The sequence below is a fragment of the Vollenhovia emeryi genome, unplaced genomic scaffold (assembly GCF_000949405.1).
Source record: "Vollenhovia emeryi isolate VEMERY1.0 unplaced genomic scaffold, V.emery_V1.0 DF939140.1, whole genome shotgun sequence".
In the NCBI taxonomy this organism is placed as follows: domain Eukaryota; kingdom Metazoa; phylum Arthropoda; class Insecta; order Hymenoptera; family Formicidae; genus Vollenhovia; species Vollenhovia emeryi.
The window spans coordinates 1,126,344-1,151,205 of NW_011967226.1; the positions used below are offsets into that span (position 1 = coordinate 1,126,344).

Below are 24,862 nucleotides of genomic sequence, written 5' to 3' on the forward strand. Positions count from 1 at the left end.
AATAATGTTTATTTCAGTGAAATAAACATTATTATGTTAAACATAATATGTTTATTTTAGTGAAATATGTTTATTTTAGTGAAATAAACATTATAAGCCACAAATAAATTTTCAAAGACTTTTCTCTCAGTGTAGGCTTACTCTCGGTGAATCAAAATGCCATCAATCAGCGTTACAAATTTTAAAAATTATACCCGCGTTTCAGCTTTCTTACACTACTCCTTACTCCACGTATTGTAGACCAGCGCTTACGGTTCTCTCTTACTCCTTACTCCAGGCTCACTCCGCGTGTTGTAGACGACGCTTTATGGCGCTCTCTTAGGGCCTGAGCAGGACCGGCTGTCTTGTACTCTTAAGTCGCAAGACAGTTATCGTGCGTTACTTTAAGGCAAAGATTTAAAACACAAAACATTGTCTTAAGAGCGCAAGACGGCCATTCCCCGCTCAGGCGCCCTTACTCCTCACGCCAGGCCTTACTCCACGCATTAGCTGCGTTCGGCATCGCAAATCCGAGGCGTCGGAGGGCTTCCTTGCATTAGTGCGAGCGAGAAAGGTGACCGAGACGGAGAGAGAGGGGGGGAAAAAGCATTCCGACGTGCCTCAGATGTGTAATGTCGAACGCAGCCATTGTAGACGACGCATAAAGCTGGGTGTACATCTACGAACACCGAGCAATGGACGCGAACGTTCAAAGATTCGCGTTCGCGTTCCGAGGGCGTTCGTTCCTCATTTTACCTTCATTTACCTGTATGTAACAACCTCCCCACGGGGGAGTCGAGCCGAACGCGAATCGTACGCTCCGCTCGCGTTCGCTGTTCGTCCGGCGGCGCACGCTTCGTAGATCTGCATCCAGCTTGAGGATCGACGCGTGCGCGCGCGCGCGCGAGATTGTCGCGCGAGACCAAAACGCCCGCGCGGGATCCTCGCCAGGCGCGCGACACGATACTATTATGTAAAGTTTTTATTGCGTGAGTAAAGTATTGTGTTGTCGACCAGAAAACATGCACATATGCGTACCTTGCAAAACAACGATGTCTCGTCCTTCTCTTTGGCAGGGGGAGGGGGAGGGGGGGTAACTCGGGAGCATCTCGCGGGCTCGTCCTTCACGTCCCTCCCGGAAAGTCGAATCACAGTCACTCGCGGGTCTCGCGGGAGAGTCGGAATCGCGCGAGAACCCCGTTCGCAGCGGACCGGAAACGCGACTCGCGATCGAAAGCAAAGTCGAGTCCTCTTTCGCCGAAGAAAGTTCTGTCGCCATGTTGGAAGTTTCGCGGATGGGCGGGAGGGGGGGAAGACGCGTCGCGGTACTAGCGAATTCTTCGCGATCTCGCTGCCGTCCTCGGCTGTCGATCTCCCGACGGGATCGAGATCGGTGGCGAATCGGTCGCGATCGCGTCGTCCGATTCTCGGCAGATCGCACGTTTCACGGCTTTCCGTTCGGACGAACGGGGTTCGATCTCGACGCGCGCTCGAGGACTGAGCGTTCGTCGGGGTTCTCGCCAGTTGGCCACAGATGGCGCCGCCGATCAGGTAAGTCTGTAATCTAGTACTTTACCTAGCGAGATAATAACGGCGTCGCTGCATTACCGGCGATGGATACGAACGACGTTCGATCGTCAGTTAAATTCCCCTTGTCGGTTCGGTTTATCGGTTTGGCCAGAGAGAAACCTGAGAGCGGCGTTTTGCCTGTTACCGTTTTCGCTCGAATGATTCCAACGCTTTACGCCCATTTTCATTTTTGAAACTATTCCGCTATAATACACCCATTTTCAAGTACTGCCGATAAAGTCTCCACTTGGTGCATGTCCGTGCTACGCCCATTTTTCAAGCGGGTAATGCAGTACCCAATTTTGGTTGTATTCCGTGCTGCTCGACTGGAATCAGTCGAGCGAAAACGGCAACAGGCAAAACGCCGGGATGGCCGCTCTCAGGTTTGGCTTGAAATTGGAACCCGGTTGCGAAATTGGAGTCACGGCCGGCGGGATTTGCAACTCGCCGATAAAAATACGCGAAGGCGATCCGGGTGAGTCTGTCTCCTTAATTCTTATCGAGAGATCCGTTTCTCCGGCCGAAGTAAAACGTATAAGGCTGGTATTACATTTATCGTACGGCGAACTCTTTAAGCGCGTCGACTGACTGCAGGATAATAGAAATTTTCTGTTCAGCAGCCAATCAGCACGCTCGACAAATGTAATGTTAGCCTGAGCTGGTATTTTAAGGCTGGTCTACAATACATGGAGTAAGCTGGAGTAAGGAGTAGGAGTAAGGAAATAAATCCATTTTATTTCTTACTCCTACTTCAGCTCTTAGGCTTACTCTCGGTGAATCAAAATGCCATCAATCAGTGTTACAATTATTTTAACAATCATGCCCGTATTTCAGCTTCCTTACACCAAAAGCTAGAAGTTAGGGCTCTCCCTTACTCCTTACTCCACGCTTACTCCACGTATTGTAGACCACGCATTACATTTGTCGTACGACACATTTTTTAAGCACGTTAGATGGCTGCAGGATAGAAAATTTCTGGACACTCGAGAACTTTACTATCCCAGTCAACCTGCTTGAAAAATTTGTTGTATGACAAAATTGGGTAAAAGCTGGAAAATTTCTAGATACTCGAGAACTTGCCTGTCCTGCAGCCAATCGACACGCTTGAAAAATTTCGTCGTACGACAAATGTATCATAATATCAGCTTAAATGGAAAGAAATAACGAAATGCTCGAGTCTTCGGCTAAAATCGACGGACGGTCCGTTCCTCGCGTGAGTATTCAGGATTCTACTTATAATTCGGCGCGCTATTTAATAGAAAAAATATATCAATTGATAGCAGTTTGGTGGACGCCAGTCAAGAAATAAGAATTTAAATAAGTGTGGAAACGACCTTCTTCTGTTCTCTAACGTCTTGACGCGAAGACACATTGTACAAAGAAACGTGTGGCTTCAATTTAACAATTTTTTACATCTCCATCTCGACGAATCTTACACTTGTAGGCACTCTTGTAAGTTCGTTACCTGAAGAGGACCAGTATTACTGGCCGAAACGTCGTATTTTATTATAATAAAAAGTATATATTTGGAAGATTAGGCGGACAAACGTAGGAAAACATTTTGGATTAACACTTCCATGATCATCGGGAGAAATAAGAGTCCCACTTACATATTTTTGTCTTTCTGGTTTCTCCGGACGCTGCTATCCCACTTGTAGCACGTGCTACCGTCTGTCGGGGACACATATAACTGTTTAAAACCGAAGAAACGTTCGTCGGCGCCAGATCGTTACTACAAAAAAGTATCTGTAACTTTATTACAAGTAAAATCGAATAAAATTATAAATAACACTCTGTTTTGAAACTCACGATCATCTAAAATGAATTGATTGAATCGGGATCGGAGCCAGATCGCTGGCCATGCCGGAACAATCTGTAGCATGTGCGAAATTAACGCAGCTACGAGGGAATAAGGTCTACGATCTAAACATGAACTTGGAATCTAACTAATCGTAGAAACAAAAAAACTTAAGGAGTTATGTAAGATTTAATCAACGTCCATTTCTGCCAATAGATTAACTTTGATCTCAATCGAACCTTTTCTAGTTCTAAGAATTAGAAAAGAAAGAAACGGCGAGTTAAACCGGGATTAAAGCGAATCTGCATCGGTGGAAATGGAGAGTCTCTTACAGAGAAAAGCACCTCTATCTACCATCGTCTACGTAACTACAGCGTTGATGACATCAACGTTTCGCAGCAGATGTCAAGAAAGAGGGGGAGAAAGAGAGAGAAACGCACTTTTATTACAACATTATAAAATTTACACTTACACAGTCCGCGGTAACGTGTGTCCACTAAATCAGAATGCCGTCTCGACGTGGCTGCGGCGCTACGTCGACCCTTGACGAAAAAGTACACCAATGCGAGATACATTCAGTACAAAATAAATACATCTATATAGTCCATTTTTGTTTGTAGTACAGTTTGCGATTCGATTAACGATTTCTGCTACGGCCAGAGGGACAGGTTTATTAACGCTCGCAGATTGCTCTACGTTATATTTCGATCTACAGACTAGCCTCATGCTACGCTACCAGTTAAACACAACACATCGACCTGACTTCTACTTTGCTACTCCTCGTGTTAATCGAGTCGGTACAGCTGGTTATCAATTGGTTAGAGTGGTTAGACAAACGCCGTTACGTTCGCAAGTCTTGTTACGAGACAGTATGGACACCTATCACGACACGACACCGATAAATGGGCGCTTGGTGGCCCGTGTTTTTTTCTCTATTTTTTTTTCTTACGTTACAACGGATTAATATTGCGACCCTTGCGCGTGTAAACGCGGCCCGGATGTGTACAGAGACGTCCCTTCCTCTGTAACTCGTACGCGCCTCGACGTTCCATGTCGAGCTCGTCTCGACCGTCTCGACGGCTACGCTCGTTGAAAAAAAAAAAATGTACAATCTACGTAGGTCCGTAACTAATGTTATTGTGAGTTCGTGGTCCTCAGAGTTTCGAAATACAGTGCTTCTCGATGACTTTGTATAACGTTTATTAACAGCGTGTCTTCAGTTTCGTGCATCGCAGGGCATACCCGACGGTACGCCCGTAAATAATGCTGCAATTTGCCTCGCGCGGGTAATCCGCGCGATCACATCGCCGTTCGCGAACGTATGTAGAAACCGATTACAATTGCCTCGACATAGGCAACGAAGCGGCGAACAAAGATAGGGAGCCACACGGCGAGTCGCGTGTTCCGCAGAAAGTTCGTACCGACGATATCGTGGAAGAACGTCAGGATTGATGAAATACATTGAAACAAGCCGCAGGATCCGATTGTACAATTTAGAAAGTAAATCGGTCGACGGGTGTCGCCCGAATATAAATAATTTTTATAACTTTTACAACTAAAAGTACAGACAGATTTCTCTCTCTCGCTCTCTCTCGAAGCGCGGTAGAAACAATGTCTTAATACGGCAAAGAGAAAAAATGGTATTGTCTAATAATATCCCTTGTCCCTGGTCGTCCAACGGTGCATCTATCAAGCTATCGTATATTAATGCAGCCGCTGAAGCTTATTTCGGTCCATTTGAATTACTCTGTGAGTGATGCCCCGCACGTTAGAACCTGGTGCTGTCGAAACACGTATACCCACCGCGATCAAATCCCCAAGGGGTATAATCATAGCGAGTGCGTGTTCCGACGATAACTGGTTCTAACGAATTCGCACGAAAACGTCAGTATTAATGAAATGCGTCCCGATGATTACAGTACAGCTCCTAATCACACGGCGCGCTCGCCATAATCGCCTCCACTTACTGCGATATATATGATTATTTCCGACGCTCGGTACAAATTTGTTAGAATGAGGCACCGTCGGGAACACGCATCCCACCATGACGAGAATTCGCCCCGACGAGCTTGTACGAAACCCGTCAGAATTAATCGCATCCTCCGGGGTGAGGAGGTTTGAGACAGTCGGAAGAATTGCAAAACGACACAACGTACCCCGCGCGACGACTCTCGCGACTGTCTACACGCGATTTACGTGCCAGGAGAGCGCACCGGGGATGCGCTCCGTCTCCCTATTATTTAAGACATCTATCTCCGCCGGTCATCTAACACGATCTACCACGTCTACCGCTACGGTCTAACGCACTAGCCAGATACGCAAATGAGGGCGAACGGGCACGAACGAGTTTAACCTGCTTTCAATTCGACGAGTCAAGGACATAAAAAGCGTGTGCGCCTTAAATGCTGCCGCGCGCGGCCTTCCCGCAGCGCGGTATTCCGCGCCGTAATTAGCGGCATTCTGTCAATTCTGCCCTTATTATACGACAACGGAAAGAGAGCAGATTGACAAGCGTATCTCGCAATTACTCGAGGTATATTAAAACTCATTCTATTTACCGCAAACAATGTTTTTCGATAATTAAAAAAAATACAGGTCGCTAGTGTACTACGAGTACCTGTAGAACGTCGCTCGCCGTTAGCCGAGGACTCATTCGTTACACAGAGAATGAAATCACAGTTATGCGCGAGTAACTATATCGATCGCAAACTAATCGCGCTCTCTCAGTCGCAGATAAGTAATTTATTGTTCTCAACGGAAACAATCGTCCACTTTCGTGATAAAACGAGCTCCTCTGGATACTAATTGTGCGCCGTTATACGCTTTACAATGAATCGCCACTCGAAAAGAATTCTACGTTCATTGTCGTACGATTGATATATTCAATCATTATTTTACAACAACGTTAATTATACAATCGTAACTAAGAATACGCTGTATCTCCTTCTTTTTTTTGTCATAGAAAAATCTACCTCATGGACGGACACTGCACAAGCTACGGTATTTATTCGCGTCAAAGACGTGACGCGAAAATATACGGCACGAAATGCACGGAAAAGAAATCTCCGTCTCGCTCAAGGTGTAAATAAATTTGCCTTTGATTGGGAAACTTTCCAAGATAACTATAGTAATCGCGCGAGACTGTATGTCGAGAAAGCATGCAGTGCCTGTCGATCTTTCCATCCATCCACAACGTACTCGACGTTCATCGCCGATATTCTCTCATATGCATATCAATAGACACGTTCGCAAACGCATAGCTACACACACGCACACACACACACATCTCACATACGCGCCGTATAACACGTACACTCGGAAATACAATACACCACAGTATAGATAGGACATTTATTTAACTTAGATGCTTGCTTGCAAGTTAACGCTAAGGCAAGTACGCGAAACAGACAAAGCCAAGTCATTTAACTACGAATTCTCGCTATCTCCCGAACTTGCAAATTCGTTTACGGGAATTGCGCCGATGGGAATTCTCTATCGAACGCATAAGTTTCGCGACCACGTGGTAATACGCGAATCACCGCGGATGCGCTTCTAATTCCGAAACGTCTCGGGAATGAACGAAGCGGACGATACAAAAGTAGTCGGGGGGAAAGGTAGTCACGAGAAGCTAAATTCCTGGTCCCATTTCTCAAGCACTATCGCCAGCGGCACTTGCTACGCCTGCCCGCGTTTCCGAAAACCCGGTTTTCGGCGACGGGAACTTTTGATAAAATCTCTCCCGCGTGCCGAATATTTCTCCTCTCGCATATTTGATCAACGCGCGGCCACTCGCCGGATGTTTTATCAAAGTTCTCGCCGTGAAAGACGCTTAAATTTCAATTTCAAATTTTGCACACAACGTCCGCGAGGATCGGTAGTCAAACTTGGTACACTTTGTAAGGCGATTATCATCGCTTAGAATATCAAACTGTTTTCATCGTATTTGACAAGACGTTGCTTTCTACGTTTAATGTCGTCTACGAGGATACACCGCCGGAGTATGATCCGGGATAATCGAGACTGGTTGACCTAAACCGGTTAAGATGTGCAAAATTTGACGATATAATGTACGCGCTCGTACCATACTACCCGAACAATCATACCTAAAAGTGTGATCACAGATTGACAGAAGGCGTGTAAAATACGACATCATAGACACAGTCAAGAGAGATACGCCGCTGCAGTAATTATCAATTAAATGTACAATCATAAGACGAGTTATATACAGTTGAATAAACGTGCAAGCTTACTCGTAAATATAAACTCTCTCGAAACGCAAGCGGCGGAACCAGAGCAGAATTATATGCGAGGAAAGACGAGATATTTGATTTTGTCGGCATAAAGTTCATCTCTTAACTCATTAAAATTTCGTCCGAGCCCTCGTCATTTTTCCCCTTTTGCAAAATATTATGTTAACACTCGCTGTGTACCTACGCATAATTACACTTCTCATAAAAATTATATTCCTGGATCCGCCAATGCAAAATACCTATCCAGTCGCAAAAATAATATCTACTACACATTATTACACTTTTGATTTGAAAGTCTGTACGATGTGTTGATATAAAAAATATTTTTGCCCACTGCGACGCTACTACATACTTCGATCGGCAAAGTTTTTAACTGGATTTCCGTATATATGTCGAAATTAAAAAATAATATTGTCCGCATTGAGAATAAATACATAAATCAATTTTCCATATTTGCGCGTACGCACGTCACCGGATTAAATATACAAAACTGTATTAATACACTAAAATTTTACGTTCCTATTTAGAAATTCGATATTTTTATTCTCTTCCGCCTCTCTTTATTATCTTTTAAAACAACCACGGTGGAACCATATATAAAAATTATTACTTTATTATAAAAATTATTTTTTTACTACCAAACACTGACAAACACGTCGACGTGAATTTTCTCTCGTCGCCTTACGATTAATGAAATCATTAGCATTGATATTGTAACTTCAAAAATTGATATCGCCCCGTGTATAAAAATCTGTTGTTTCAATCAGACACCCTCGGGTAAAAGAACGTCGTTGACTAATAGGTATATTCTATGTATTTTAAGTGTATAATAAGAACCCGTTCGAGTCTTTTGAAGAGGTGATCGATAAAACTGATTATTATTGCAACGAAAAAAGTTGACTGGTACAGAAGGAGTAAGTCACCGGATATGACTATAACAGTCGCAATGGCGAAATATCCTTTCTCGAAGAAATATCGTTGAACCTAAAGTCCACGCGAAGTCCATAAATTTCGAAATAACATTGTTCCGTGTCACGCGAGGCACCTTCGTCTATTTTTATACCTCCTTCTTCGATATGCGAATAAAAAGATTTGACGCTTATACTCGTAATGCGATCATCGTTATTGTTTGTCAGTCACAAATATATGGCCCCATTACATGTCTAGGTCGAAGCATCGATCATGTAACGGCGCGTTATCAATTCAATACACGTTCAGTATAGTCGCGTGTTAGATTCTCTAGCTACATATACAAGTATCACTTGACTATGCCCTTATATACGCGAAATGAGACCGTCGTTTTACACGTTCGATTACGTTCCGCGATGCAATTACATTACTCTAAACTGCATTTGGAGAAGGTCGCGTAATTAGATACGACATACATGTTTTTCACGCGCGTTGGCGCTGAGTCAGTTCAAATTCGGTTGAATTCAACGATATGGGAATTACAAGTGGAAAGCGATATCAATGCTTTTACGCGTCCACTTTGCACAAATGCGCGCGCGATAACGTCGTACGCATTTTATTGTTAATTATTAAGAGACATATGTACAAACAGAATGGATTTCCAAGTGTAAAGTATGATAGATATGTGCTTGAATACACGATTAGCGATAACCGAAAAGCCGCGTGGAATGTACGAGACATTTAACAAAGGGTTTCGCTATCTGCAAAACGAGATTAAGATGCAATTTTAGCCTTACATATTATCAATAATTTGATACAAAGAAACGTTGTTTCGGTTTCGAGGAATATAAAAAATAACATAATATCGTAGCTCACATTTTACGAAAAGCATAAATAACATTTTTTATATGAAATTCAATTGCGTGTATATTTGATAGAAATCGTTAAAAATCAGCTGTTAACTTACTCATTTGAATAGCAAACGTGAATTAATTTCCCAACAAAATAACACGCGCGTATAAATTATTACTCACTGGCGGTAATTTCGTTTTCTGCTGCAAAATAAAATGGAGCGAATGGTCAGAATATCGAAAGGTGAAATTCAGAATACAAGCTCTGACGATTATTTAGGCACGTCATTCAAGAACGCTGGAACGGATTACGAAAAGAAGCTCTCCCTGGAATGTACCCCCATCGCGAATCTGATACTCGCGATCGCAGCTGCGCGGCGTGTATGGACGGAGCAAGCAGCATTCTCGCGAATAGAGCGAATGCCGGTGTCACTCGCTCGAGCGAGTGTCCTCCAATGAAACGCTGCTAAATAAATCGCGATCCCTGAAAACAGTGTCTGTCCCGAGAAAACGCGACGCAGCAAAGCGAACGCATCGCCGCGCGGCACGTAACGAATTACCCGGCCGGGGTGAAGAATGGCGTCGTTTTCCAGAATAATTGGCACGACAATATTCACCAACCGATTTTACACGAAACACACGGGAGAGGCGATCGAGTCACACGAGAGTGTTTTCGCGTTAATCCAGGGCTCTCTCGTCGTAAATCGCCCGCGTTCTCCGCGTCAATATGTGATGCTAACAATAACTTCTTACGCTCCTCGTTATATATATGTATATATATACGCGGATGCGGCTTAGTTATTTCCACATCGAGATGACAGGGGCAGTAATTAGTGTGTGCTACGTGTTCTTGTTTTCTCAGGGGACATTCAGTACTTCGGCGGATAAGGGCAATTATTCGCAACCGGATATGTTTAGGGGGAAACACACGTAATTAATTATTGAGAATCACGTTTTGCGCGAGAGATATGTAGATTTTAAATTAAATCGAAAAGAGGCAGCGCTATTTTTGATTTTTGAAACAAGCAGCGAGTCGACCTGAGTACAAGACGAGGGGAAGGACGTTAGTTAAGCAGTTTATGCGAGCACGTAGAACGGTGTAGCGCGCATTGGAACGATACTCGTCGGCTAATTCCACCTCTTCAGCGAGGGAGTTTTACACTCCCGTCACATTTATCCCCGCATCTATATCCCTCAATGCTTCGAGTTTATGTATTTTCGCCAATAGAGCAATAGATTACGGTACCTGACTTTGATCCTTATTTGGCCGCCATCAAAGGAACCTCTCCCGCGAGAGACCGCTGCCCGATTTGCATAATAAATGGCCGAGAGAACTTTTACTTGCCCATTTTTCTTTTCTTGTTTTTTTCCCTTTCGAAGAGCGATCCCCGCTAAATCGCCGAACGTCGAGATCGATAGGCGAGCGGAGCGCTAAAAGTTTTAACTGATATTATTGCCATCTTTATCATCGAATCGCCCTTATCTGATCCACTTGACTTCACCTCGTTACCGGAATGTTATTAACTTTGGGGGATGATGAGCGCCGCCAAGTGCCTCCTTAAACGTTACGGCATTTTCATCTACCGGCCGACTTACCGCGGCGGGGCCATAATTCGGGATGTGGTGTTCGCAGCGTTACTCCGCGTGTGTTCGCCGAGCTTAAATCTCACATATAGCGAACTTATATAGTGCACCAGCGTAAATTACTCCCCTCCAGCGGGCGCGTATATAACTTCGCGGCCAGCATCCTCCCTCTCGGAATGCCAGTAAGCTCCGTCGAGAAATTTAATCGAGATTGGGAAAACCTTATTTTCCCTCTCGCCCGCGTTTCACGTCTCGTCTTGCAGCCAGATAAAATGCTGTCGCGAGTAAGACACTCGTCTCTTCCCTTGTTACAAGATGGGATCTCGCGGAGAGAGAAACAAGCTTGCCGCTTCTCTCCCGCCGAGAACGGACGTTCCGCGATAAATAGAAAGTGCGCTATCTAAAAAAAAAAGAGAGGAACGCGACATACGATAGTACCGGGAACCCGCTGCATTTTATAATCAGATATATTCGCGTCGAAAAGTTTCACCCGGGATGAAAGCGTCGCTCCGTTATTACACCGTATAGACAAAGCGATTACTAGAACATTGTCGACATCCCCGCGACTAGAACTTCAGTCCTGAATAATTGGAGAACGTTCGATCCCCGTAAATATATATATATGATGACATCCACAAGCTCTCTCTGACAAAATCCTAATATACAAATCCATAGTCATCGTTTAGAGAACATTTCCACTGGACGGCAACCATTCCGTATTAGCGTCGGAATACATTGGGCCACACATTACTAATTTCAACTGGCTATACTTTACCTAAGTCTAATGAGATGAAGAATTTCTATGCGATTAAACGGACAACATGTCACGTTGTCACGTACATCGTTAGTGCCAATTTCTTAGGTCTTCATCGTGGTTTCTTTTTCACGAAATAATATCGCAGGAGCCGTTGTACATGTCGATAAAAAATAAAAGCACTCTTCTATGAATCGTTAACAAATAATATATCTAGTCGCAAATAAGCAGAGGATAGAGAATGTGTATGCGTAAATGCAGCGCAGTTGCACACTGATAACGTGTGCGTTTTCAATGGTGCCGAAATGAATTCTGCTTGGAAGTCTCGTTCCCCGGCATCCTTGATAAAAACAAAAGAAATTACGCAAAGGACGCGAGTCGTGAGAATCGAGAGAAACGAATTAACTTGTTGTAAGGCCATACCGGGAGGCAGCCCCGATGCGACATCGTTTGTACGTCGATTGCCCGATCTCGCGAAAGCGGACCGCTCATTGCGTAATGAACGTCTGGACAGATGCGGCGAGGACATCTTTATCGAGCTGCTTTGTGCAGCCCGTACGTGCGTCGCATCGCATCGCGTAGCATCGCGTCGCATCTAAAGCTCGTAGACGTCACGTCCGTTCGGTCTGGCCACGGCCGGACGACAGGACGACGGACTCGCGTACGAGTGAATGATGTGCACTCGGAGGCGCACGTCGCTGGAATTTCTACTCTCACCGCCGCGCGGCCTCCTCGAGAAGCTCACCGTGGTTTTGCAGCAGCAGTAGTGAAAAAGCTTGACGTAAGCGCTGCGAAAGTGGCGATCCGCCACGCAGTAGAGCAGATTGTTGAAGCAGGACTTGGACAGGGCGAACCAGGCCAGGTTGTAGAGCACGCGCGTGGCAATCGGAACAAAGGAATTTACGCAGACCGCCAGGCCGAACGGCAACCAGAACACGACGAACATCACGCAGCTGTACATGTTCGTCTTCGTGAGCTCGTAGTCCCAGGAGAAGGCGGCCGGCGGCTTGTACGAGCCCCGCGTGACCCGTCGCACGCGTATCACCAGCTTCACGTAGAAGAAGATGGTCGTCAAAGCTGGCAGCCCAACCAATATGCTTGCCCCTATCACTTGTTCCATCACGATACCGCTGAGAACTTTTTGGCCGCTGTGGGCGGGGCAAAAGTCGGAACCTATGTCCAAGAACGACTGCAAGGCCACCACAGTCACGGCGATAAGCCAGATGACGATGATCGTAGCTGTTACACGACCCGCCGTCAGGTTGGCGTATCTAGGAAATACGAAAAATGTTGCTATAAGCTCGTTAATTACAACTAAACATGTAGGTAGCGTATACTTGTAATTTGTTAAAATGTGCGCGCCGGTTTCTTTTCAGATATAACGCAGCTTTCTTACAGGTGGAGTTCTCAGCGAATTCACATATTCAAATCGATAAACGATTTGTAATCATATTTAAAAATGCTACATTTCAGCATTTCTAGGCTGTGATAATATTATTCGCAACAAATTTCAGTGTAAAATATGGACAGCTGATATTTAGCTGCGATGGCTGCTGTGCCAAACCGTTTGCTGTGGCTTAGAAATGTACAGTTGCGGCGGCAAAATATTTTTGGCAAACCACGATTAGCTGCGGTAGCGAAAATTTGTTTTCCAGTGAACGAGAGACACCTTAACAAGTGAGTTACACCGCCGTTACATCTCTCACGAGCTCTGAGTAATTGTATATAAACCAAAATGATATAAGTGTTTTAAAGTAACGTAGACTGCTAAAGCATCGTTAACTCGGCTGCAACTTAGAATACACCTAGGAATAATTCTCGCAGAGATAACGGGAGATAATACGTTGTCCCGTCGGATGGATATTTCCCCCTTAATTGCATCACGAGCTTGTTTAAGTCCCGGCTTTCTTATACGGCGTATTCAATTAAAGAAAATATTTCCCTCGGTGATACACTGCGACTGCAATTACGGAGTTGGTCGTACTAGTCTGTGGATTAACGAGGGGCTTGAAAAACGAGTCGGTAGTTACGGAGTTAGCGGTGCTGGCGGACGATTTCTCGTTTACAATGCGAGGAAACTTCCCCGAGTCCACGTGTTCGCCGTGATTCTTCTGACGCGACCGGTTAAAATACTTCCCGTAACGCCGTATTGTCGCGAAACTTTCCGCGTGCGTATGAAAAGCAGCAGTTGTCGTCGTCGACGTTGTCGTCGTCGTCGTCGTCGTCGCCGCCGCCGCCGCCGTCGCCGCCGTCGCCGCCGTCGCCGCCGCCTCTCCCCCGAGATCGTCTACTATCGGTTACGAATTCCGGCAATTCAAGCTAAAGAGAACGTCGCCCGGAATGCGAAATTACGAACTCGATCGTGACGCTGATAGAGAACCGTGGAAGCACTTCAACGTCAAACTCCAAGTTCCAAGCAGTGGTCGCCATACGCCATTATACGCGATGGCTTAAACTGATAACAGTAATTTGATTTCTACCCCCATTCACTGTGTTTACATTACCCATATCCACCCAGAACGATGTTAACCATCGCGAGGTATTTTCATGCGACGACCACAAGCGATATATTCAGTCGTGTATTATGACATTATCATTTTCTCTCCGGCTCTCTAATGATGTTATCTGGCCGTATAATAAGGGGCATTAGCCCGAAATATCCGTGCGCTCGCGAAGAAGCGTCGAGGCAATTCGCAATAAATGTTGCAAACGGAGCAGCGATACGGGGGACGGAAGATAGAATTTTAAGGAGCGTTAGTTATCGATCCCTGCCATGCATCGGGCTCTTCATCTTTTTGTGGGTAAACAGGCGCGGTCATAATTTTCTTCCCTTTACTGTCCCCACCGGAACTCTGACCTCCGACCCGAGCGATGACCCGGCTTGCCTGTATTACTGTATTTAGGGTGTTGCCTTAGAAACACTTGCCTAGTGAAGATATCAAAGTCAGATATGGAGGGCGGCTGTATATTTTCTTAAAAACGTACCGCACGAGTCCCGGTGATCGCCGGCGATTTCCTCGCCGGCGAAAAAATCGCCGGCGTATCGTCGCGATAAAAAAAAAGCAGTTTGAAACAACGGGGAGCGCATATGTTTTTTCGAGAATGGTTACATAAATTTCTCGATAATCGTTAGCGGAAATAGAGGAGTTGTTATGAGAAAAACGTCCCCGAGGCGGAGGAAGAGTGTGCACGCGTGGGGAATTGCAGGAGCGTGGGTATCGATTGCCGGGAATCGCCGGTGCACTCGCTTTATCTTTCGGCTGGCAAACAGTTAACACAAGCGGGCGTAATTTTCGGCCGCTATTGTCGCGGACGGCGGTAAGGCCACCGGGGACCAAAGAGCTTTACAAGCACAGGTTTTGGTATATATGTTACCACGACCGCGCCAAATGAAGACCCTGCCTGCAAGAACCAGATAGCCTCGCCTTTGATCGAAGTGAATTATTTACATGGAAATGGAGACAATCTCCCGCTGCACAGGATAATGCAAGTGTTTATTAAGGCAAATTGTTAGTCGGCAGTCGCGGCAGTTTGATGGAGTTCGAAAGCTTGTTTACGCGCTAACCATAAATGGATTTAGCTCCATCTTCACATATTGGTCCTGATAGCGTGTGGGGGGATAAAATTGATCGTCCCTCTTCCTTTTCTCTCCCGCTGCCACCTCCCTCGAAACAGACTCGAGTGCGTCCCTTAAATTGTACCGATGACACATTTTTTTTACAGGGGCAAACGGCGCTTTCATAAACAATGGACAATTCAATTTTCGACGGGCTCCCCCCGCGGCTACCGGCCGAAACTTTCGTCGCCGTATCACTGCGCGACAAAAGGGGATTGATAATATTTCAGATTATATATCAAACAATTCGGTTTGATTAACCGAAGCCAAGCGTCACACTGTGAAGCTCTTTATTTAGTTATCGAAAACCGCCAACCAGCCGATAAAATTCGCGTTAAAAAAAACCCCCCCTTCCGCTTTTCGCCAAACCAAAGGGAAGCCCTTTTTGCCGGGCCTTTGCGCGAGCGAGAGTTTGTTAGTTTTTGCGGCGGCCCGACAAATCGAGACACCCCGGGGTTCGATCCATTTTTCATGCCACCCTACGGGACAAATAACAAACTTTGTTAACGATTACACCGCGTACATCGGTTCGGCCGTCCGTCCCTCCGAGCGAGTGACGGGAAGCGGCCGTGGACAAGAACGGACGTGGTGCCCGCGCTCGCGCGCGCGTGTGTGCGCGTGTGTGCGTGTGTGTGCGCGTGTGTCGCGTCGTTCCGGAAACGGACCGCTCAATTAGTATCCGACAAACGCCACCTCGTAAACAAAGCGCGTGGGTTTTAAAGGCGACACTTTGAAGGGTCCTCTCCCGCCCGGCGCGGCGTCACGCGGGGAGAAAGAAGTCGCGCGCGCGCTGGCAAAATGCGCCGACAATCGCAGGAATGTAGCGGCTATTGATCGCACCAACGGTCACGTGTGCTATATCTTTTCGATCGCCGAAGCCGGCACTTAATTCGACGGCGGATGGGCCTCTCTCCCTCCCTCTCCCTCTCACCCTCTCTCGCCCTCTCACCCTCCCAGCGGCTCTTCCCCCCCTGTTTCCGTCGCTGACAACGCGTTTCGCCGTCTCTTTCACCCGTCGTCCGTCGACACACGGGCGCGAGCGGGTCCGCCGACGTCTCCCGATGAAGAATAAAAAAAAAGAGAAGTATTCCGGATGAGACGACGCGATAACGGTAATAGCGGACTCGTCTCCCCGAGCGGTGGCAGTTACAGGGTTGTAATATTGATCGGGCACCGGGTCACCGTTCATGTCCAGAGTTGGATTCGCGCCATTTCGACGGTCAGACGAAAGGTCAGCACCATTTCCTACTATTTTCGCCATAAGCTAATCAATCTTCCGCTCCCCAACCCACCTATGCATTTTTGCAATGCCGTTTATTTGTCACGTATAATCGCGCAGCGCGGACATACATTTGCGCATTAATCGAAAGCCTCCCCGTGCGGAGGGAGAAGGAAGAACGAGAGGAAGAGACAGAAAGAGGGCGTTTGTGCATTTTTTAAATGATATAAATTGCAATGTACGAGATCCGCCGAATGATAATATAATATGGATTAACGTGATGTTTAGCTGATTGGACGGCGAATTGCATTATTACGTGTTCAGCCTGCGCCATGAAAGCTAACTAGGAAACATTTTAATCCGGAACTGTGTCTATGCGCAAATGGAAATGTCGCAGCAAATGAATTTGCATAGAAAGTTGGAGTTTTGCATATAAATAGTACCGAGCCAGACACAATGTGTGTCATTACTTTAGAATTGCGTTTTCGCACCACAGCACTGTAATCGTATTGTCCGGAAAAGCCATAAATATATAAAATATTGGGTAACCATCGCATTATGAAAGCGATATTCTGCATTTCGCCCATAACGCCATGAAATCATGATGTCATTAAACTGAGCGCCGCATTTAACGCGTTTGCCTGTTTTTAGCACAAAAATGTTCCGATAATATCGAGACATGCGACATAAATTTCTGTTTCTTCAAGATAGTAACTGCGATGAGTCACGGCAAATCGTGCGATTTTTCGTGCGTATTATTATACAAAATATGTAACTTCATATATCGGATTTATCGAAAATTGTAGGAAGATTTAAAGAATATAAATAATTGAACCTTTGTTCGTTTTTCTTTCTTACGCGATTGAGAAATTACTCATAACAAGAAGTTAAGAAAATGCGATATTGTAAAAGTCGCCTTTCTAACTTTTAGTCTTAGCACAACTAACTATTCCTTACGCTGAGAAAAATTACCATCGGACAAACCAATTAAACAGCATTTTCAATGGTTAATTTTTCCGATTAAATACATCCGATGAAATGCAGTTACCGATGCAACCTGATTGAACACCCAATCACATTTTTCATCCGATATATCCGTTTGTTATTATGTAATTGGATTAGCCAATTATATTTAAGCGGACACTTTTCTCAGTGCGCCTTTATGAAAAATGCCCACAAAATATATACTTTTCTGTATCTACAAATGTGTAAAAAATAATCCCAATGGCGAATAATTTGGACCGAGTGTAAACTGACGGTACGAGCGATCAGAGACGAAGAAAGAATAAAGAAACCGCTTGACCGCGGTGAAGTTGTTCTTCCAGAAAACTTGTCAATTTCGCGTGACGTATACCAGGGTCGAATATCGCGGAACTACAAAAGGATCCCCGGGATGAAATAGACGGGAGAGTGAAACGCGAGCGTGATGTCACGTAGCAGTCGACGCGTTAAATTGCGGAAACACCCCTTTTACGCGGGTCTCCCTCCATTTCCACTGTACCTTTCGGCGGGCAGACACAGACGTGCGTAATTTTCGGCGGCGATTGTGGCCAACGTTAGTACGGTCACCAGGAAGCAAAGAGCCTCGAGGGTCCACTCGAATCGGCAGGCACCCAGGGACTCCGCGTAGCCCGCCAGGATTACGATCACCGAGACCGGTATTACCAGGCCAGTCACCAGCAGGTCCGCCAGCGCCACGTTCACGAGGAATGCGTTTCCTGGAAAAAGAACCCGCGTGAAACTCATTAAAGTAATTAGCCTCTAACAGTTCTTGCGATCTGGAAACGCTCGAGAGAGCCGGGCGTTCCGCATTTTTTGCGTTCGGATTGCACCGCGGGCACACGATCGTGGCAGATGCGCCTCGTTCACGTATCGCGCGAAAATCTGAAAATTGCTCGAGACGATAACTAATTTAATACGCGAACCGCCCGTTTCCCAAGCGGAGCGGGCACGGTTCGGGAAAACTTGCCGGAATCAATACGCGCGGGCTTATGTATCCGCTTTCCCCATACGAGACCCATAATCCCTCGAAACTTTTCGCACAAGCGGTTCATTTGGACAGCCTTTATCTCGGCTAATTTCTCGTTAGATAAGCGGATTTATCGCGGCGCGACCATTTACGTTCATTTCACAAGGACTCAGCGGTACGCAGCGTGGTCGGAAAGTAGCGAGGACAATAGCTTCGAACGTCTGCGAAAGAAACGCGTTCGCGAGCGTCCGCAAGTTACAGGTTTACGAGTACTCCGTACACGGAAAGACCGGCTTAGGCAAAAATAACTCAAATTAAAACGTTGCCGTATAAATAGTAGGGGCATCCACATTGTTTCGCGTTGCAGCATTCACTAAATTTGCTGCACAAAACGCACATAGTAGTCTCCACTACTTATCATACCACTGTGGGTATGACAACCACAGATATAGCTGTCCCAAATATCACTATTTATTGGGGCTGTGCCAACCCTAATTAGACATGTGGTAATCGGTCTTTCCGTGTACACACAATATTAGCTGTAATTTCTTCACCTTTAACGATTATTCGAGGGACGGGATGCTGGAGTGATTCCGCACCTCTTGCACCTTTTGCTCCTAGAACTGTCTATTCGTGAAAACATTTGATTAACAAATTATGTGGCTTTCGCGAACAGACCGACACAGTGCACCACTAATCGGACTAAATCAGAGAACAGCGTGGTATCATTGAAGTTTAGAAACCCAACACAAAATCTATTCACTCGAGTGTGTCATGGGTTAGCAAATGTTTCCATGAATTGACAATTCTGGCTGCAAAAAGTGCGAAAGGTGCGGGGAGTCACCCCAGCATCCCACGTCTCTTGTTTCCCTCGCCATTTCTGTACCCATATTCTGTGTCGATACATAAGCGGGTCATTTTGTCGCGATTCAGCATCGTTACAATTTACCATCCATGGAAATGTAATCCAGTGGGTTAGACCTCGTCTTTTCCGATCGATCGCGCGCGCCTCGCTGGAGCGGGATTCCGGACAGTGATATAAATTCGCGGGATAACCGTGTTGGACACGTACCGATCTATCGCGCACGACGCCAGGATTTCGCCCTGTACTGCCAAGAGCGTCCAAGACGTCCCGCACTTTTCCCCTTCCGTTGGCAGAAGTGCCAGCCTTCGGCCGAGTATTCTTGTGCCAAGCTATTATATTACGCGGACTATCATCTTGAATTTTTTTGCAGCCCCGCGCTCGAGCTAGAGCAGCGCGGAGCCGCTTGATTTTCGCGGCCGGAGAGAAAATCTCGGGGAGACCAAGGGGGAGAGAGAGAGAGAGAGCCCGGCCAATCTCGAGCATTTAATCAACGCACGCCCACAGGGGCATAATATCGGAGGTCGTAGCTTCTGCTCGGGCAAATCGTAAAAGCCATAGTAATTGCAAAACGATGTCGGCCGAAACGAACAGTCACGCCGGCTGTAAAACTTTACTCAGACGGCGGCAACGACGACGATGATGACAACGGCGACGACGACGACGAGGACGGAGGCGACGGCGACGGCGGCGAAAATGCGAGGATGAGGCCGCGGTGCCGCCGCAGCTGTTATTGCGAGTCAACGATTATAGCGTTTCATAAGTTCATACGTAGAGCCCCGGCTAAGCGAAATACCAAATTGTAGAAAGTCACAGGAAAGAAAGGGGCGTAATATCCGCATTACCTCGCATTGCCCCCTCTCGCGACGCGATATATTCCCTCGATTCTCGGGGATTTCCCCGAGATCAATACCCGACGAAGACACGGAGAAAAGGAAATAATATCCGTACGTCGTCACGTCCTTAGGGGAGTATAACGCTATAATAAGATTGCGCGCTTCTGCGCGGGAGAGAGGCGAACGTGTGCCGCCGTTACGCCCGGTCGCACTGCGCGCTCTATGACTAATAAAATGCGTAATAAGACTTTTTTTTTACCAAGTGCGCGCGCCAGGTTCAACGATCCGACAACCTCACTGGGGAAGGGGCCCCGATGTTACTGATACTGCGAACGCGCCGGGAATGCACCGAGTTTTCATTAGTCAATCGCCGCGCGTCGCCCATGCATATGCATGCGCGCGTACGAGAAATAATTATTATAATTATACATCTCCTCGCGGCCGCACTTTACCGGCGCCCGTTGCCGTTGTCTGACTTCACTCGCCCTTGCGAGAGATAAATTTTCATTCACTATGGTTTCCTTATGTAAATAGATACCGCGCACAATGGGATAATGCCTCGCGCCGACGCGAAACGACGCGCCGGGTTATCAAGTATTCAAATTACGTTTTGAAGGAAAAAAAAAGGAAGAGCACGCGCATTGTTGCAAGTACCGAGCATCGCGACTCCCGCCGCGCGGCTTAATTGAGCGGCGAAAGCACTTTTAAGAAGTCATCAACACCTATAAATTACGGACAAAGCGGCAGTGCAGTCGCAGCCGGCACGTGTAATCGCAAGTTTTTCTCAACGTCTTATCGGCATCTCGCGCCGAGGCGCTCGGCATTTTTCGTTAAAGCGTACAGTATAATTGGATCGCATTATGCAACGTAGAGCCTGCTTTGCGATACAAAACTTTGATCAAACATTCATTTGAAATGCTCATCGCCTCTGCCGGCAGCTCCCCGATGCCAGGCTGAACATACGCGCGGCACAGCCGAAGAATTAGCGGATATACCAGAGCGGCGGCATTAAAAGTATCTGGAAATGTGCTCCGGCAGATAAAGTAAATTACATCGCTGAGGCGACATTTTTACCGGGGGCGACCTCGGACCCGTCGCTTATTCGGGAAAGCGCGAAACGTAGTGGCACCAACACGCCAGCGACTCCGTGCGGCCGCAAACGTGTTCGCGCCTTTGGCGAGGATATTACACTGCGATAAAAATGATTACGCGACAAATTGCACCGTCCGCGCTGCCTTTCGCCACCGCCTCCCGTCCCGGGGTTAATAGGATGAAATATGGCGGGCCCTCGGTGGGTAGGCGGAAACCCACGGGGGAGTGTCGGCGGAAGACCGGCGGAATCGAGAGATCTGCTCTCTTCAGGTATCGACGAATTAAGCCCTGCAGTAGTCGCGTTCGCGCCGCCCGCATTCGCCGATCGCATTTTCCGGAGGTACGTTTCGGCGTGACGAGATCTGATCGATTCAGCGGTTGATGCGTGGAATAAATTATCCCGCATCAGCGCTCGTGGCGTCACTTCGAAATTGATTCTCTCTATCTCCCTTCTCTATATCTCCATCTCTCATCCGGGTCCCCTGTCTAGCCGCAGTGCCGCAGCATCGTCATGGGAACGTGCACCCTTCCCCGCCCACCAGGGGTATTCTTCTACGTACCGAATGAATCCGCGCTGATCAGAATTTGTTTTAATCGATTTACCGAGTCAGCCCGCTGCTCGCGTTCTCCCTCTCTCTCTCTCTCCTCTCCTCCCTCTCTCCGTCTCTACTCGCCGAGCCTCGTTTCACGAACGCCGAACCGAACTATTCGCCAACCGCACCGCGGAGTACTCGAAGTATTCGCATTACCGGCGGGGATTCACCGCGTTCGGCCGCCGCCTCCGTGATCGGGGTTTCCAAGGGGAGCATCCAGACGAGACGAGATGGGACAAGAGCGAGGAGAATCGAGAGGCCGTAGGGGAAGGAGAAAGATATGGAGCGGCGCTCTCTCGTTGCGGCATTAGATACAGGGCGGGCAGAGTTATACGGCAACCGGGTCCGCTCGTGCGGCTACGCGCCGCGAAATTGACTCGCTCATCCGTGTACACCCTTATAGCGACCCCACGACTGCGCAATCCATTACGGCGCCATCGGGTTACCGGGCATCGCGGATCCGCTGCGGTGTTGGCTTTTTGTTTCTCCCGAGTTCTCGCTCTCGCCGCGCCGGCAGAGTTCACGCAAACGAAGCCCAAGTCCGTCCGACACTTCACGTCCGCAGTAGAAATGGGGTTTACGTCAGGCACGAACGGACATCCACGAGCACATTTCCCGACCCTTCCTCTCTCTCTCTCTCTCTCTCTCTCTCTCTCTCTCTCTCTCTCTCTCTCTCTCTCCGCCCGCCTTCCCGTACGTACGTCGCACGCCGGAGACGTTCCTCCTCGTCTCCGACGCGACGCGGGGAAAAAGGAGGAATCGCGTGTTAGGGCCGGATTTCCGGCTACAGACAGCCCGGTTGCCGTCGCGTCACGTTCGGACGTATTTATTGGAAAGGGACCGATCGTCAAGTTCGAAATTGCGCGCGCGATCGGCACATTAAAACTTCAATCTCGTTACCGGCTTTATTCCGTGTCCCCGCGGTGTCCCACCCTTATCAAGCTTTTGTATTATGTGTTTTCTTAACCAATAGTAATCTGCATAAACTGATATTGAGAGGAGAATTCGTCGTAGCGGACGTTTCTCTCGATGAAAATCCTTTTCGTACGAACATAGAAATCTCTTTAAGTTGCCAGTAATAGATAATCAAGCTTCTTAGTCGACATTAACCGGCCAGTGTTTTAATACAGAAAATTTATTGCGCCAAATATTACCCCAGTCAGGGTTTGAACCTGGACTTCCCTTCTCTCTAGGCGGGCGTCTCACCAATTCGACCACTGAGGTACCTTCAGACTACGATATTTTATTAAGTACCATCTGTATAAGAAATTATACAGATACATTATGGAAAGTACAAAACCAAAGAGTGAAGAGTGATGTGAATTAAATTGATTGTATTATGTTTCCATCAATATCCGTTTTCCTCGATAAAAGCAAACGAGACGTCAAAAATGTGAGGTACTCTCATAAAAAAAAGGAGCTAATGCAATATTATAGCTTACGTTCGTATCGCTAGGTTGTTCTTAAAATATCAAGGAATAAGAAATATATGGTTAGTTGTAAAAAAAAACAATAGCGTGCGGTATCAAAGACAATTCAGTTGGTTACAGGCTCGCGTTTAACGTTGAAACACGTTCCATTAAAGTACACGAGCACCTCCGTCGTCTCGCTGCGTATTACGGATTCATATATCCTCATTCGCGGTCGATATCAAGATTTTATACCCTATTTGAGGCGCACATATTGGACGTAGAAACGATCGCGGAACATCCACGAAGACCGTCTTCTACAGAACAGTTGCATTCGTCATGTCAAATTCGGACGCGTTCGAAATGACTATAAAATCACAAAATCCGAAGGTTAATCCTCGTTACCGCGATAATAATGACCCAAGTTTCTCGCTGTCATCGCGTCGAGCTGAAAACTTTATAGCTGGGAAAACGAGGAAAACGGAACGAGATTTTCTCGGTGAATGGCTCTCCGGACGAACGAAAGCCAGTATTATTTGCGTCACTATCGAGATTCATGCAGAATAAAATGGCGGTAAAAATGTTTCGGACCGTTTCAATAAGAATTACGAGGATGGCCAGCGTGTGACGGCACACAGTTATAAAACTGAGAAACTCGGCAAATTAAAGTGCTGAGAAGAAGAAGAAAAAGAAGGAGGGAGGGACGAGAGGAAAAAAAGAAGGAAAAGGAAAAAAGTCATTTAAAGAGAGAGAAAGAACGGTAAGGTAAAATTGATTTGCTGCTCTGGGACTGAATCTTCTCGGGAAGCTACATGTAATATATAAGTACATATGTACGCGTGATAAAAATCACTGTATAATGGAAAAATTACACAAATTTTAATAAGTATATAAATACAAAATAACACGCTGTAATAAAGATAAAAACTACGACCGACACAAGTATCTCGGAAAAGGGGGGAAATGTTGAAAGTGTCCTGTGAGTTTTATATTCCAAATTTGCGACGACAGAGAGGGAGAGGAAGAGAGAGAGGATTGTCATCTTTTTTGAAATTTCTCTTGAAAAGACCGACTCCCTTAAGTCTGTCAATATAGCGATGTATTACTAAAGATTTGTTGTAAGTCAAAGTTGCGGGATAATTCGTAAACAGATAATTTTCAGGCGTCCGCATTTCTCCGTGACAAATGAAACTTGTGGATTTAAATTGAATATAAAGATAAGAAGACAAAGGAGGAAGAGCGATATACTTAGCCGACAATGTAATTACGTTTCCATCCCCATTGCTTTGTATACCATTCTATCCACAGTGTCATTGTTATTACGCTCTATGCGGAGTGCTCGCGTGCAAATAATAATTATCTCGGGTCGGTCTGAGCACGAGCCAGCGCGGAGACAACGACGCACGATAGTGTCCAGGGATTATTTATTATCACACCGGCGTATCTACGAGGATGAGAGAGAGAGAGAGAGAGAAAGAGGTACGGTTTGCAAATAATACGAAAAATCGATCTCGTCATTGCCGCAGGTATAATGGCACGTTGAAGATCCCATCTTCCCTACAGATTGTGCCG

At 46.5% G+C, this 24,862-nt stretch overlaps 1 protein-coding gene across 4 annotated transcripts in view; it reads right to left on the reverse strand.

Moving 5' to 3' along the window:
- Positions 1-3,771: 3,771 nt before the first annotated feature.
- Positions 3,772-24,862, reverse strand: part of LOC105567128 (melatonin receptor type 1B-A-like) — a 186,865-nt gene continuing 165,774 nt past the window's right edge. For all 4 annotated transcript variants that reach the window (XM_012021715.1, XM_012021716.1, XM_012021717.1 and 1 more), the window contains 2 exons: positions 18,031-18,247; positions 3,772-12,965 (listed from right to left, as the gene is read on the reverse strand). In XM_012021715.1, the coding sequence (XP_011877105.1) occupies positions 12,290-12,965; positions 18,031-18,247 (893 nt within the window). In that variant the 3' untranslated portion in view covers positions 3,772-12,289. The remainder of the gene's footprint in view (positions 12,966-18,030; positions 18,248-24,862) is intronic.